Genomic DNA, 17342 nt, shown 5'->3' with positions numbered 1-17342 from the left:
AATTTGTCATGAGAATTTCTTAGAGCCTTCGGTAAGATCCCTTTTCTAATACTGAAACTTTTATTCTACCTCTACATTTTCTGGATGTTTGCTTTTCATTTAGCAGAAGTCGGCTAAACATTATATTTTTGCAAAACTCACTGACTAATTCTATCAAAAGAAAAAATTGTATATATTTAGATATCAACTTACAGATCAACTGGTCTGGGCTGTGGGTGTAAAAATGGGCAGTAAATGTTTATGACCGTGAATGAAGGCAACATAAAAAGTGGCTTTTAATAAATTCTGGGTTCTGGCTTGTTTTGTAGTGGATGGCTGCATACACCGAGCTGCTGGGCCCTGCTTAGTTGCCGAGTGTCGCAACCTGAGCGGCTGTGAGACTGGACAGGCCAAAATTACCTGTGGATACGACCTACCTGCAAAGTGTAAGTCAAGCCTTTCTCAGCGTTCTTCTTTCCAGCATGTGTTGCTGGTGTGCACAGTTCATTTCCCTGCAGTCTAATTCAATGGGGTATTCATTTTACACAATTAGCAGTGGGACTTAATTAAGCGTGTTCTGTAATAATGTCTTCCCCTCGAAGCAACTCAGGCTTTTCTAAATGATTATTTCACCTATGTTATGCGATGAAAACTTACATGTCTCTAAAATATAAGGCATCTTTCATGTTTATTTTTTTTGCAAGCTAGAACCTATCCTTTCATGTGCATAATAAAGGATTGGAAATGCTTTATGAAATATGAACAAAATATACATTATCATATTTAAGTTCCGCGGAGACAGTTTTTTGAAATGTTGCATATTTGATGTTCTTCATGCTGATTCCTTGATTGTGAATACTTTGAGGGCCCAGGAGATCAAAGTGATGTATTGTGTTTTCAGCTGCTGTGTAGTGTCTGATTGGCAATTACTGTGAAGGCATCTGTCACACTTTAGCTTTCGACAGAGTGCAGCTCAGTGCTGGAATGTTTTTGCACTTTGCAAGTGGAATTTTCAAAAATTTTCCTCCTATTTCAAATAGGAAGATGGTTATTTGACTGTGTTTGTAGATGTTGAGCTTGTCTTGCAAAACACTAACATTTTCACAGCACATTGGTTGGCCAGTCGATTATGTGAGAATATAAAGTAGGAAATCTTTGCAAATGAGGATCTTACAGAATAGTGTATCAAGACATGAAGATACAAATACCTAAAAACATTGCAGACTTCATCTAACTAGAATTCAACTCTTTTTTTTTTTTCTATTTTTTGGGATATGCAGGCTGCAGAAGGAACATGGCTCATTCAAAAATATCTAGATCTCCCTTAACTGTCAAGTAAAATCAAATGCTGGCTGCAGTAGCAGCTATCTCTCTAGGCTCCTGTAGTCCATAATGTCATAGGTAAATACGAAAATTGTTTTCCCAGTCTTTTTTTTGCTCTTTCTATGATGACGTTGATGAGAGCTTCCAGTTATTTCCTTGACAGTGGTAATTTTTATGTGTGGGAAAACTTTGCTGTATTTTATGCCTAGTTTTACCACATGGTAATGGTCATTTATGAAAGGTTAATTTGACTAGAGGTCAGGGAAATTGTTCGGGAAGATTCAGTGTGGTAGCTAGCTTGGGTTTGTATATGGCTCAAATCATCACCAGATTCCCATAAAAGGGATTGTTGGATGACACATCATAATTTACTGTTCCGGGGGTGGTTGATGTTTAATTCTTTCCCTTTAACCAAAAAGTATCTCTGGAGGGACAGAAAAGCTGCTCATCAGTAGGTGCATTATTCCTCCCATGTATTTTAGAAAGTATCAAGGCAACTGATGTGTGTTAGAAAGAGGAAGGGTCATGTCTGAGGTGTGACCTCCCTTTAAATCTTGCAGCAGTTCAAGGGGCTGCTTAAGTTAGGTTTGAAAAATGGGATCTTGTTTGAAGGCTATAGGAAAATCTTAGTTCTTTGTTTAGGAATAATAAACAAAACAATTAGAAAACCCATTATCACTTGAAGTTGGAAATAAAACTTGTACCCGGGCATGGAGAAAAGCCAATTTTCTTCTTAATCAGTATTCTTAGAAACTGAAATTGCATCAAAGCAGTGTCTATTTGTATTTGATCATGCATCAACATGAGAAGGGGAAAGGATACCTTTAACATCAACTGACACAGGGAGGGAAACATACAATTTTCATGCAGAGGCTGAGAATTTAAAACTCTTGATTTCTTAACTTTTTTCCTGAAAATATAGTTTGTGTTCTCACCAACTGTTGTTTTCTTTTACTTTTGCCTCTATAAGCTTTAGTTTGTGGGCTCATTAAATTATTGTACCTTTTAAACCATTCCTCTGAAAGTGATCCAGCAGTCAAGACTGGTTTCATCTTTTAGAGAGCTATAAAGCTACTGGATATCTTTTGTCACTCTCTGTCACTTTGTCTTAAATAGTATGACAGCTTAACTGTGAGAACTATTTTGCATTTGACTTTGCTGAGGAAGGCAGTGCTGAGAAAGGAGGTCCAGACTCTCCCATCCAGATCTGCTGTGAGGCAAGGTTGGGTGCCAGCGATTTGCTGAAGGTTATGGTTGACTGCTAACTTCTTACTTTCACAAGCAGTTTGCTTTTTATTGATCTGTTTGTGGATAGGGGAACAACTACCGTAATCATTTAACACTTTTTTGAGTCTGGAATTATTTATTCTATTGTCAGTTCTTCTTGTGACTGTAGTTGGACAAACCATTATAGTAAATGTAAAATGAATTTCTTAGCATGATGAGTTGTTGTGTTTGGGTGGAGTTTTTTTTGTTTTTAAACAGAATTCTAAAATGTAACAATTTTGTTTCTTACCCCGGGATTTTCCCATTTCAAGTTCTTGATCCTGAAATGCTTTGCTTGGAAACAGTTTGCTGAATGCAGCAAAGCTGCTCTGGGGTGCAGCAGCCTGTGTGTGCTGTCTGATGCAGGACTTAGGCTTCAGCAAGCCTAAAAAAGGTTTAGTATTCAAAAGTCATGCAGCATATTTTATTTTATAAATGACTTGGAGGAAGCTGGGATCAAATTTGGCACCAAAGGGAAGGTATGCTTTGTTAGGAAGGCAGTAGCTGGTAAATAAAAACCACTCTGGCCATCTCCTTTATGATCTATTGTATTTTTATTGAGTACTTTGCTGTGTTTACTTAGGTTAAACAAGAACAGGTCTGACAAATAACTTCTTCATAGTGGAAAAATTGAAAAATAATATCTGACTGAAAAATGCAAAGATTTAGAGTATAAGGTTGGCTTTCTGTGATTTGTTCTTGGTGCATCTGAATCAGAAATCAGTTTGTGAAGTACACAAGTAACAGCAAATGTTCAGAGAGAAAATACATACAATAGTTCATAATTTTCCCGAGCTCTTTATTGTAATAATGTGAACAGACCAAGATTAGCATGTCTGTGGCCTGGAGCTGTTTCTTTATGAACTTTTCAACATATACACCTTTTTATGCCAAAAAGTATTCTGTTTGAAAATAGAAAGGAAGTCAAACTGAGTTTTCTAATTACCAGTTAATGTAACATTCAGTACAGTTTTACAGAAAACAGTGTAATCACCATCTGCCTGCTGTACTGCAAAAGCCTACACAAAGCCCCCCCAAATGCCAACCAAGTTATTTGCTGAACACATGATTTGGTTGATGTCATCTATTGTTGTTTTTCAGCAAACACCTGTGCAGGCACCCAAGTTTCCATAGTGCTCTGGAGGGCTGAAAAAGGCAGCGCCTTTTGCTCGGAGATAGTTTCCTTTAAAGCTGTCCCAGACTGATCATCAATTATTTAACTTCTGTACTTCATATTGTTGTTCCTTTTAAAGAACAGTTCATTCTAAATATTGTACAGCTGATCTTCAAACATTGAGCAGTACTCTGATACTGACATGCTTTAAATAACAGATGAACAGTATCTGTTTAAAGCTCTACTAATGCTTGTTTTCTTTCTCATTTGATTAATAGTCTCAGTTGGCTCTACTGGCAGAGAATGGTCTGGATGTAAATTGTGTTTATGGCTGGAACGAGGGGTCCATAACAGCTTTGTGGATTGTTATCTGCTTGCAGAGGTTCACTATAAAAAAAGACCCTGTCAGGACACATTAGAAAATAGAGTCCCATTCTGCCTGGTATTTAACAGGTCTGAAAAGAATTGGAAACCAGCACAGGCGTGTGGTACCCTGGCCTAGGCAGGAAAGGACCCCCAAACTAACTTTTTCCTGTTGTTACCAAGTCTAGTAACAATTTCTTTCTTTTTCTGAAAAATGTCTGATAGTAAAACTCCTAAATCTAGGAAAATAAAATCTTACAGCCTCTAATATGGCATAGAACCAACCATCAGTAAATCTGAAAGGTGGACTTTTGGCGGAGACACCTTGCTAGGCAGTTTCTAATACAATGGTTTATGTTCATAATAAATCAATAATATTTAGAAATATTTTTTTTCGGTTTGGTTGACATTTTTAGTACTTTAAGCACAGTCCCTGAGTAAATAGCAAATATAGGAAGTCTTCTGGTCCAAGATCAGCCTGGAGTAATAATGTGTATGTGCTCTCGGAGACAGTTCCTGCTGTGAAATAAGTAGTTAGGAGAAGTGCTAGTATTAAACACAGTAGGAGGAATCGTCTTTTAAATTTGTTTAATCAGATTGAGAAGTGGAGATTAAAAAGTAGAGATTAAAAAGTGTGCTTCTGTTATGTAGACATAGTTTCCAGTCTTTGAAAGATGAATATTTGCAGGGTATTATTTTAAAGTAAGGCTGTAATAGTACTGATTTTTAAATCTCCTAGTTTTCTCAGAGATCAGTTGCAGAGCTGCAATTAAAAGGTTGATTTATGCAGAAATGGAACTCCAAAACTCTACTGCACTACAAAACTGACCAGTTGGAAGCATGGAGTATAATGTTCAAGGATATTTTTTCAGATGTCCATGCTTCCACAAAGAAATTTGTTTAGTTATTTTTATTACCTTGTTTATAAAACAATACATGTTTTGTTTCAAATGATATGTGAGGCTTGAAGAGTTGTTTTCCTCTGCATGGTTCTGATGGTTGTTCAGTTTGCTACCTCCCTATTTATTCTGGTAAAAGGTAATTGAAAGGGAATTGAAAAATATGTCTGGAAATTAGAAAGGAAGGTGGAAAAGTGAACAATATGTGGACAAGACAGGATTGCTTAGAGAAGGCTGACCTTGCTACAACTCTCAGTCAGCCAAGATTCTTGATCTTCTCCCACAATTGATGCATAATTGAGGGAGTTTTGATGAAATTTCAGTTAAAAAGGTACAGCCTTAGGTGACACAATCATTAATAGCATATAAACTCATAAAAGTCATGATAATTTTCCAGCAGGGATGTTTTTTTTCTACTCTTTATCTTAGTTGAGTAGCCTGACATTATTGTCAGCCACGTGCCCAAACTGCATGACACCTCCTGAGAAGACAATATATAGCTGGAGAAACACAGGGATTTTTTGAAGCAGCACTGAGCTGCAGCAGCTCTTTCCCATCCCTTTAAATCATTATCATTGCTGATACATTAAAAACCAATTTGAAAATTAAGCAAAGCAAGTTAATGCTAATCAAAGGTCTGAGACCCCTTTTTATTGAGAGATACTTTTCTTTTTCAGTTTCCTTTGGGAAAGGTTTTCTTTATAGTTAACAAAACCACTTACCACATATTTGTGTTTTTCTTCTGAGTGGTTTCTGGGTTACAAAGGTTTTTTTTAATAAGATCATATTATGTATTTTAAGACCATTTTGAAAGTAAGTGAAGTCATGTCTTTATTGTGTTTTAATTTGATCTAATTGGCTCCAGTCATCTTAATGACCTGCTGTATTCACCATGAACACTCACATACATGCCTGTACTGTGAATGTATTGGAAAGGAAGTATTAATGATTACTTCTTTGGTCCTAAAACCTCCTTAGATTTTAGAGAGGGTTGATTGGCAAGCTGTACAGCTCATCTCCTCCTTACGCACACCCCCACACACTTATGAAAAGGGAGAAGTTAGGGCTCCTGGGGATGATGGGGAATGCATTTATTAACTTCAGCTAAACAAGTTCAAACATCTTTCTCTTCCAAGTCTGCGCAGGGTCTGTCATCAGTTTGGGAAGAAAAGGAACAAGTGCTGTAGCTGTCAGAGGTTATGAATCAGCAAGAATCCTCCATCACAAGAGTATACAGTCTTTGTCCTTGGATTTGAGCCTAGCTCATAGACATTTTTTTAATGGATAGATTCTTTAAAATTTAATTTGTGAATGGACCCAAGCGTGTGTTTGTCAGTGTTCTCTGCAGTGTCATGCTGTGGTTAACTCATGGCATGCTCTGCTGGAAGCTGTCGTTTCACATCTAATTGTTTGGTTACAAATGTATGTGTTGTGGCTAAAGGAAATGTTTTACTATCGATCCTCACTGCTAAATCTAAATCCTCCTCTTCTGGGCATTGCTTGTTATAGTCTGGTCACTGAATACTGAACTCCAGGACAGAAGTGGGCACTGAGAAATTTCAGAGGAGCCCTCAGCCATTTGCTCAGTAATTGGGTCCACCATTGGCAAGAACACAATGTGTGTGTTAATATGTTGTAACAGCAGGTGGTAGAAACCTGATGCCATGAATTTCCCTCCATGGCTTTACTCCTTTAATTCTGGACAGCTACATTTTCTACAAAGGTCTGATTTTCAGTGTTACTGGAAGCAGTCACAGATCTGAGTTTGCAGGGTGGTGTGCTGGGGACAGCAGCCTGCACTGTTTATCACAGTTGCTTGGCATGAGCATCCAGCGCTGTCTGGAAACCCCCTTGATGGAACAGAGAGTGAGTTACAAGGTGTAAACGCTTTCCTAATGCTTAATTTATGTGCAAGGTACTATTTAAAATGTCTCCTAATTAGGTGCAAAATAATTTGCTGGAATATGCCTTTCCACACTGGTGGTGTAGAGTCATTCCTCAGGTATGTTGGCACTGGAGAAGGGCGTTGTGCCCCTTAAGGCTAATATATTTTATTTCCTCCATACTTGGATATAGTTGGTCCTTTTTACTCAAATAATAATAAAAAGATGGAGAAGTCTAATGCATGAAAAATAAACAGAATTCACATCACTACAGTTAGCTGACGAGGAGAAGGGGTTAGAATGGGGATATTTATACTCCTTTAAGTGCAGTGGTTACTGCTTCCACTCGAATATGTTCCCTCAGTAGCCAAAGCCAGTGCTCAGTACTTGAAAATTAATCTTGGATGCATGAGATTTTGTCTGCCTGAATTTCGCTTGTCTCATTTTAAATGGTGATAGAAATTGCTTACTGTAGTAAAACACAACATTAACCTCATAGTGTGTTGGCACTTCGTGATTTATGCTGGTTTAGTCTCTGAAAAATATGCAGCTTGTCTCCCAAACCTGGATTTAGCTTATAAAATGTGTTGGCACAGGCCTGGGGCTCGAATCAGAGCACTAACTGCTGATCCTCTATTTCCCTGGAGTAGCAAAAAGGCTTAAAATTGGAGCCCCTCAGAGGTCATTACCTTCATATCATTTCTTCAGATTAATAATAATTATATGATTCTAGCTGGAATGTTTTAAAAACAGCACAGCCTTATTTTCTTTCTTGAAAGCAAAGAATAGGATTCCTTTTTGTGCTGAAACTGCACATTATGCAGCCAAAAATATGATCAATTATTTGCAAATGGAAGTAATCAGATCATAAGTAATAAATAAAGATTTTTTTCTACTATTTTGAAGTAAAGCAGAAGGAATAATACGAATCTGAAAGGTGCTGTGATTTTTTTTTTTGAGTTCTCCTTCACTTACCCAGAAAACTTGCAGTCAAGGTTTCAAGTTGCTAATTAGGTGTTGTTTTTTTTTCTTTTTCTGATTATATTTTGAAGGAATAATACAGACAAAAAGCAGGACTGTTTTGTGAATTCTTCATCTGTAATGTAATTGCTTTAGACCAGGCTTAAGTAGATAGGATGAGGTTACATAGAATTATTCTTAAAAGATCTTTGTTTCACTCAGCAGAGGAATTTTGAGGCTGTTCCATGTAACAATGTTTTGATCTATGTATTTAGGGTTTTTGGTTTTTTTTTGTGAAAACTGAGGCCAAGCATTTTAAACATTTCTCTTTAGGAAGAAAACAGCAGGTGTGAGACTATAGGGTATAAGTAATGTTTTAATTGGTCTAGGAAGGAATCTAAATGCTGATTAATCAGATAGCAATGAGAAGTAAAATTGGTATTATTTTATATATCGAAGATGCTGTTTCACTACTGGTGGAAAGAGAATATCGTTGAGGATGTTTTGTTTTGCTTTTAAGTATGGGCATAAAATTAACATGGACTTTTGTTGTTGCTGTTCAGCACTAGAAATTTGTTCCCCCCTGTATTTTAGTTTCTGATAGCATCCCCCTTTCCTTAATACTGCCTTCACACAGATTTTTTTCTTAAAGTTTTGACTTTTCATGCAAGTTGAAGACCATTCACTAGGGATTTTTATTTTAATTTCTTATATTTCTTAGATTAATTTCTTCCTTTTTTGGTATTTGTGAGTTTTTGATGATGTTTATGAGGATTCTTGAGTTGCCATCAGTGATCTTTTACCTTTTTCAAACATAAAAAAAGCCAAAGCAAGTGATGGAAGGGACACATTGATGTTGCTGTATATCTGTAGCTCTGTGCAAGCTGGTCAGGATGGCAGATTATTTACACCATTGCATGGCTTGCCAGTGTTGTACCGTTTATTCTCTGAGTAGATGGCAATATCTTTTAGATTATTAGCTGGTAAGAAAAAGTAGATTCTGGATGTAGCTCATTTTTGGCCATTTACAGACTACTTGGGAAGGTTTTAGTGATTGCAGCACGGGGTTCTCAGCTTGCTGGACTTGGACTGAAGTTTCACTGCTGGGAATACAGAGGAGCTTTGGAATCCATCATCTGCAGGGCACAGCAGTCACTCTGATCCTGATCTGGGATTTAGGCTTTTCTGGATGTGTTTAAATAGTGATAGAAAACCCAAACTGTGACTAAAAAGCCTCGTCACTACTCCAAGAGACTGATAATAGTTCTAGGACTAGGTTTAGGAGGAAACTGTTCATGAAAGCTCTAATACTCCCAACGTAAACTTTTTATGCCTGTTTCTGCCCATGTCGTGGTTTGTTGGTGAGTATAATTTGTATCATATAATTTATGCAGTAAGAAGCTAGAAGAAATTATTAATTAAACAACTGCCACCAACTTTGAATTACATGGTCGTACATACTTTTGCAAAGCTATTTGTCATGATATGAATCTCTCTTCTGGCTCCTTGGGGAAGTGAGTTATACTGAATTTCCTTTAACAAAGTGATCAGAATTCTCATTTTTCCTAGTGATATGTCAGAGAGATGGACAGAGAAATGTCTGACAATCTTCATATTTTAACATGGCAATGTGTTGGAGTATTACTGAACTCTTCTAAGTATGCTTCCTATTTAGTTTTTCCATAAAAATAGCTGGTAGCTTTCCAAGGCTTATAAATAAATAAATACATAAATGTAAAAGGCTTTGCAACACTAAAAATAACCCCTTTGATATCTGATTATAGCTATGTCTGTCTAGATCCCTGTGGGTTTTTTTTGGTAACTTTCTGACTACACATTCAGTATAATTTTATACAATGTTTTCATTATAATTAAAACACGTAGGTTGGATTTGAGAAAGTAAGAATACAATAAGAATATTGTTTAAATATCTCATAGTCTTCATGGACTGTAAACAGCAGGTCATCAAGACAAGACTGTAAACTGTTTGAAGTACCCATGAACACAACAGTTGCTATTGAAGTGTTTTTGTTTTAACAGCTGCATTATTCAAGTTCAATCTTCCAACAGAATTGGGGAAGCTCCACATATGTTTGTATGTAACACAGAAAGGGGGGGGGGAAAAACTCTTGAGACTCTGAGAGGTGTCATGGACGCAAAATAATGTCACGTAATACATTATTAAAAGCCTGCAGTTTGTAAATGTAAAATGCAATGTAAAAGTACATTATTGGAAAGCCCACAGTTTTGAAAATCACAATTCACTCAAGTAAAAGATTGCATTTATGTCAGGTGTAATCCTGTCAGAGGTGTAATCTTGTTTAAAACAACTTCCCCCCTCCTGTCAAAAATGAAGCAGAAATGGTCCCAGAGAAGACTTAATTTAAAATTGGTTTGTTGCAATACAGCTCCATTCATTAGAAGCTGAAAGTGCTGTTAATGCAAAATTGACTGGGAAGCCATGGATATTGTGGGATTTCTTTCACTTTAGAGAGATGAACAAAAGAAAGGTGCAAAACTAAGTCAGTGTAGATCATAATCTTACACTTGGCAGAGAAAGACAATTTCTGAGAGTGAGTTTGCCTTTGAATGTCTGGCCTTAGCCAAGGAAGGATATAAGGCTCCAGAAGTCCCAGATCCCTTCTATGTGCTTGTTTTTTACAGGGATCTCTCTTCTGAAGAATGAAGAAAGAAGAAACCTTCTTTCTTGGAGTGATTTATTGCTAAAGAATATTTGTTACCTGTCCTGCTTAAGGACTATCACTATGTTAGCTTGGGAATAATTAGGTTAGAAGTAAAGAAAACTTGTATTATAGAGGTTTCCCACCAGGGGGAATTCACAGGCATCAGAGAAGAAGCAGAAAGTCCCTGATGGAAGTTCCTGAGTCTTTCAGGTACATAGATGTCCTTTTGCACCTACACATCCATGAGTCCTCTTTCTTTATGAAACTTTTTCAGTTGGAGTATCTGGGGTCCAGTTAAAGTAACTTGTAACACTTCAAGATCTCCAAAACCACAGTAAGATTTCCTTTCTTTTTTTTTTTTTTTTGTTACATCTCTTTGTTGTTGACTTGAGGCAATGCCTTATTTAGCTTTCCTACCAGCTGCTTGTGTCAAAAAGAGCAGTTAGTTCATGGGTCACAGAATCCCTTGTGATCATAGACAGAGGGTGAGGCTGAAAATGAGAAAGGATCTCTTTTGTCTTTTTTTTTTTTTTTAGTAACAATATTTTAGAGGCCCAGTGACCATGAATCAGAAATGAGTAAACAGGAATGAGTAAATCTGCTGTATTTCAGACACAGCATTTCTGAAAAGGAAATCCTCTAAGGTGGAACAAACCCTCACCTCGTATACAAAAGAGCTGGGGCCTCTGGCCTTTTTCACGTGTTGTGATGCTGCTTGGTGTGTTGTGTTAGGCTGCAGCATATGAAGAAATCGTAGCCTCAGAGCTTGTTCCGCTGCTCCTCCCAAACTGCTCAGAGTCACCCTCATGCCTGCAGGGATGTAGAATTTAAGTGCTTATTTAAAATTAAACAATACCCCTCCGTGTGTGTGTAAGCTACACTAGACAGACACATGGACTGGCAAGACAGCCGTGGGAAGGAGAAAGTTTCCAAATCTGAATAGGCTGACTCTTTTTTAGCAAGAAAGGAGCATTCAGTTTTTTGTAGTATTCTGTGCTCTAAAGGTGTTCTTTGAATTAATTCCAACTGTGGAAGTGACTTTTGTATGGAAGTGATGGCCAGTGAGGACAAACAGAGGGTATTAGAGCAGTTTGAGTAATCCATTGAGCTGGCATCATTTGGTAATAATTTTCTGTCACTCCTATTCTGTGTTGGATTTGAATCAGAACTGCGTCATCAATTGCTCTGTAACCCATTAGCTAATCTGCTTCCTTCTAAGAATCCTATTTTATTAAATAAATGGTGATTCATATTAGATGCAGGTGTGGTAAGTCCCTGTCTTGTGTTTTTTCAGCAGTCCGAGATTTTGATGTACCCCTGTAGGTTGAATGCATGGTTTCCTAGGTTTCCTAATCTGTGTAGTTTTTTAGGGCGTGAATTCAGTGTCTTCAAACCTGGGAGAGCTTTAGGCAGGGCTAATTGCACTGAGCCCTGAAATAAATGCTTCCAAGGTATTTCCCCTTTTAGCCTCATGTGCAAAACACGTTTGTTCCCCTGCCACACTTTTCCTCACTTTTCCATATTATCTAACGAGTCAAACAAATGTCCCAGCCTGTGGCAGAGAAATTCTATGTTTTTCTTTAAAAGAGGGCTTTGCTTTTAGCTATTACATTCAGGCCCTCCTTAATACAAACCAGTGACAATTCTCATTTGGATTTTTAAGTGTTTTATTGGAGAAATTGTAACGAGGATGTGCTGTTGATGTTTGGATAACAATGTATTTACCTGCCAGTGTTTTAAATCATAAAAGCACCTCTGCTGGCTTACAGTATCTGGATGCTCAACATCAGGAACTGTGATTTGGCTCCAACCCCATGTTGCACCTTTAGCATCCAAACTGGTAAAATGGCAGCCATACAATTAACAGCGTACTATTAACTACAGTTTCTTCTTTACATGCTGCTCCTAGAAAGTATATCATCATTCTCCTACCTCTGCATTTTTCTACTTCAAGCTTTCCTTCCTCTTTCCAGCACTTTCTTGTGCAGTCACTTCAAGTGATGATTTCTCAGTATTATTGTTATGTATTTTTATGGGTGTTTTATTCTTCATGTGTTATTCATCTGTTACCTTGTTTTTAATATATGCATTAAAAAGATAATAGACATTTATTTTTTTCTGACATGAGGTGTGCTATGTGCCATACTCTCTTCTGTACATTTAGGGAACCCCCCTTCATTTTTACCAATCACAGCTCTTGAAGCATGGCTTGTGTATCAATTATCAAACCATACCCATTTTAAAATTAATTTCTTCTCCCTCCTGCCTATCAGATATTGAGAAATGGTTGGCTGTAATTTCTCAAAGTTGCAAGAACTAGTCTAAGCTTGCCTTCTGATCAAATAAAGTCTTAAGACATAATGCTTTATAACAGGCCAGACTATGATTAAACACATGGAGTTTTAACTTGTGAATACTTGACCAAATAAATGCCATAATCAACTGGAATAGATGGCATGCGATGATTTGCTGGGTGTGAAAATTGTTTTTTATTTCTTTCTTACCTTCTTTATTTTTGACTTTCACGACCTGAGTGTTCATTTGCAATAGATCTCACAATATACATAATATCTTGAAAATTATCAGTTGTTTGGATTTTTTAAAAGAAGGTGTAGATTTCTAGAGGGTTGTGTTTTGCGTCTTCATGGGGAATTATGTGTTCCACAGGTGGCCTGAGCAAATATTTTTGTATCTTGCCTACTGTAACATCACTCATGACTAGCTCCTGTTAGAAGTGTTTTGAGACTTTGGTAGAAATCATGCTTCATGCATGAAGGGAGAAAACCCTTTTTAAATGATCACTGTTTTTGAAAGCTAGAGAAACTCATCTCTTAGCTTTTGGTCTCGAACAGAATGCATTTTTTCAGCTTTAAAATGCAAAGTTTCTGTTTAACCATGGATTGTGAGATCCCTTCTTTTGTACATTCTTTTTGGAAGGTATTCATTTGAGGGTAATTCCAAGTAAAAGCCAAGTCTCTAGTAGCACACTGGATGTCTGCAGGTGTTCTAATCTCCTGCTATATCACTGTCTGGGAGATTTCACCTTCGTGTTTAGGGAGTTCATTCGGGCTAATCAGGATTGGCAACTCTGTGCAAATGAGATTGTAAATGAAGCTTGAAGGTGGAATTTATTTTAAAGAAAATGTTTGGATTAAAGAGGCTGTGTTATATTTATCTTTCTAATTTTCCTCTTCCACCTGAACACCCTTAACATTTTCATATTTTCTTATATGAAAAATTTTGAAAATCAAAGAAATTAAGGCAGATCATTATTGTAAACTGCTGTTTTTTTCCTGAGTATCAGTCATACTTAATGCATTCAGCATGTAATGGTAGTATATGGAGAATTCAGTCCTAGCAAACAAGCTGAGAAAGAGACAAGTAAATTGGTTTTCCTTCTTCATTTTGAAATGTTTTCTTGAGGACAGTATTCTGCAGGAAAGAAGGTTAAATTATGGCTCCCACTTAGGAAGCAGCTCTGTGTTTTAGGAGCAGCGAGAGATGTTATTAAATGCCATTTCTCCCTGAAGTCCTTCCTAAACTCAGTGGAGTTGGTTTGAAAACCGATAGCGCTTTGCCCTTCATGAGCAGCTAGCTTATCTTTATGTTCCTGGAGACTTGTGGAATTTATTAAATCCTTTAAGGAATAAAAATGGCATATACTTTATACGCACAGATTTTTATCTATTTCCTTTTACTTTATTGACGTTCCAGGCTCATGCAAGGTCAGTGGTGTCTCTGGTGCTGCCCGTGCTGGCAGGGCTGTGCTGTTCTCACAAGCACTCCCAGTTCTCTTCCTTCAAGTTCCTACTTGACTAACGAAACGCTTGCATTGCTCTTTTGCCCAGTTCCTAACAATTCCCTGAGGAGCTGTTTTCACTTTCTGTAGAGCATTTACATTTTATCTTTGTAAGAGAAGGGTTTTGGCATCAATCTTTTTTTTTTTTTACTCTAATGGGATTGATTTTGGAGTTACCTACACAACCATTCCCACATTCCTGCTTAAGTATAAGCCTTCAGAATACATGGAACAATAACCATTACATATCAGAAGATTAGCTAGACCGGAGAACAATAAAACTTAGTGAAGCAGGAATCCTCAAGTGATGTGGAATGATTTTTTGAAGCTTATGTCAGTTTTGTGAGAGCTTTAATTTTACATCCCCATACGTTTCAGATTACTTGACAATAGCAAGCTAATAGTAGGGTGTGCTTTTTCTACTTAGAGAAAGGAATGGAGCAATTAAAAAAAAAAGTTTCTTGCTTGAGAGGTGGAATGGTGCTTGTTGTTTGAGACTTTCTGTGAGAAAAAGTTCAGTTTGCCCTCTGTTGAAGTTGACATTTCAGCAACCTGAACAAAGTGGTGGCGGAGGATTTTTGCTTGTAAAGCCTTTTGGGGAGCTTAATGTAGTTTGCAAATTTTCCTGTGACATTTAACAACAATTGGTTAGGTTGTGGCAGTGTCACAGTCCATATTTATGCATCAGAGATTGATTTTCTTACCTTGGCTTGTGCCTTTTCTAAAATGGCTGCTGTAGAGTTAAATGTGCTGTCTGTGTAAATCTGTTTCCATGTCGTGGATAGCACTGAGTGTGTGTGTTCATACAGCATATGGTCAAGCTCTTCAAACAATGGAAATCTAAAAACAAGGAATTTCTCAAATACATAAATGAACACAGATCTCTCTAAAGGACAGGAATTTCTTGACAGTCAAATAATTTTACAATTTTTTTCTTCTCATTTATTCTGGGCTTTCCCAGGCATGTTTAATGCATGTGTGCAATTCCAAAACAATGGAAAGAATAACATTCTGGGATGTAACTTTGAACAAAAGAAATGCAAACTGGAATGCTGAAATTAAGGCTGGAATAGCTGGGAAAAAAGATAGTTGGTTAAGAGATGTATAATTTTGAAGGTATTAATTCTTTGCAGCCTGAGCTGTCATGTTTCAAACTGCTTCCTGCAGCAGAATATCAGAAGCTACCAATTCAAATTGTCAACACAGAGTAAACAGTCAAAATAAATTAAAATTGCCCTCTGTGATGCGTTGTCCCGAGGAATTTGAAAGGAAGTGGTGTTATTGAGATATGTTATTTTCTCAGCAGGGAAAGCAAATGTGCCTTCCTAAGACTTATCTGTCACTTCCTAAATACCTCATTCAAAACCATGCATATATTTTCATTTGTTTGTGATAGGCATAGAAGTGGGAAGTCCCCATTCATCCCTACTGCTCTCAACATAATATCTAACAAGGTTGACAGGTCTTGTAATTTGTTTGCTGCTTCTATTCTTTCATTTCTTTTTCTTCAGTTCACAAAAGAGCTGTATTCCAACTCCTGTCACTTTTTGTGTGCTAAACTCCCTTCAAGTGAACCTACATTTAAATCTCAAATCTTCTGCTCTGAATTAAAAGGTGACTGCACTTGCATGAATAGATTTTGAGGATGAAAATAATAAGCTTCAGTAGCTTAAAATTTCATTACCTAAATCTGTTAATACATACTAATTCTGAGCACTCTAGTGCTGATTTAAGATCTTACTAGAAGCCTTTTCAGAGAGATTGCAGAATGAGTGCATGGGTACTAGGCACATGGGAAAGTCTGGACGTTAAATAATTCTTCAGATAAAAAAAGCAAAAAGGCACTGGGGTGCCTGAAGACTCTTGCTTAAAGTGTGCCTGGGGTTGAAAATTCATTCTGGCAGTCTGTGATTGCTGCAAGCATCCAAATGCCTTAAGAAATGGTTGCAGCTGCTCCATGGGGTGCATTGCTTGATGCAAGATGCTCCAAGTATGCATTTGCATTGCCTGGGAGTGTCACGCTGGCTGTACAAACTTGAATTAAGGGCTTAAAGTATTATGGTATGGGAGGGAGGGTAGCAGAGGAGAAGAGGAATTTAGAACTTTGACCAAATACAGAATTGAGGCTAAAACATTGCCTCTTCGCTCCCTGCCGTTTTCCTTGTTAAAATTCAGTGTGTTATAAAAGGAAGAGGAATAATTGGGTGATGAGTTGCTGCGTGAAAATTTCAAGGAGGAGTTTCTGGTTCATGGCTCTGTGTCAAGAGCTTCCTTACAATGTGACTGTTTCATAAAATGAGTGGATTAGTGGTTGAAAATGTGGGTGTATTGAAGGTGACTGCAGTAAACTGTCATTAAGTGAGCAGGAGTGTTTACCCTGTGTGACTGCTCTGCCCATGCCCCGAACACCAAATCCTGTCAGGCTCTGGGCATCTCTAGAGCTACTAGTGGAGTAGCAGAGCCACTGCTAAAATCCCAACTTGCTTTACAGGTTTCCTGGCACCTTTCAGCAGTAGATGGAGGAAGAATGTACCAGACTTGTTGAAACAGAGTGATCTATGAGTGCATGGAAAAAATTCTTCCAGCCATACCATGACTGGAGATAGGGTGTGTCCTGTGCAGTTTGGGATGGGAAAGATTGTTTCCTGGAGGCAATCATCGTCCTCCAGCGGCTGCCTCTCCCCAGAGTGAGCTCAGAGGCGTGTGTAGGAGGAGACCCATTCATCATGGCCCAGATCTGCTGTCAGAGCATGCTCCTGTGTGTGGCTGTAGGGATCTGCCTTGGAGTTGTGCTCCTTTAATCCGTTCACACTTCCCACCGAATTGCAGCTTGACATCATGGTGCCCTGCTTCGTTTTGCAAGCAGAGGAGCAAGGCAGTCTTCCATCTTCCTTGTGCCCCATTTCCGTGGCAATAATGAATGAATCCAGCGTTTTAAAGTTTGTAAAGGATTTAGAGATTTAGACCTAGCTGTGCATTCATTTTGTATTTTCTTATTTCTGATTCCTCAAGGCACAAGTTTATAAAAATAAAGCAGGAGGTAAAAATTTCCCTATCTGGTCACTAGTAATG

The 17342-nt window shown here is 37.7% G+C and overlaps 1 protein-coding gene across 7 annotated transcripts in view; it reads left to right on the top strand.

Annotated features, from left to right (window-relative positions):
• Window positions 1–17342, top strand: part of MACROD2 (mono-ADP ribosylhydrolase 2) — an 844207-nt gene that overhangs the window by 260100 nt on the left and 566765 nt on the right. For all 7 annotated transcript variants that reach the window (XM_038130850.1, XM_038130847.1, XM_038130846.1 and 4 more), the window contains one exon: window positions 309–425. In XM_038130850.1, coding sequence (XP_037986778.1) covers window positions 309–425 — 117 coding nt within the window. The remainder of the gene's footprint in view (window positions 1–308; window positions 426–17342) is intronic.

Source organism: Motacilla alba, chromosome 3 (genome assembly GCF_015832195.1).
Source record: "Motacilla alba alba isolate MOTALB_02 chromosome 3, Motacilla_alba_V1.0_pri, whole genome shotgun sequence".
Classification (NCBI taxonomy): domain Eukaryota; kingdom Metazoa; phylum Chordata; class Aves; order Passeriformes; family Motacillidae; genus Motacilla; species Motacilla alba.
Note: the sequence above shows the minus strand (reverse complement) of the source record. Positions and strands in the feature narration are given on the sequence as shown.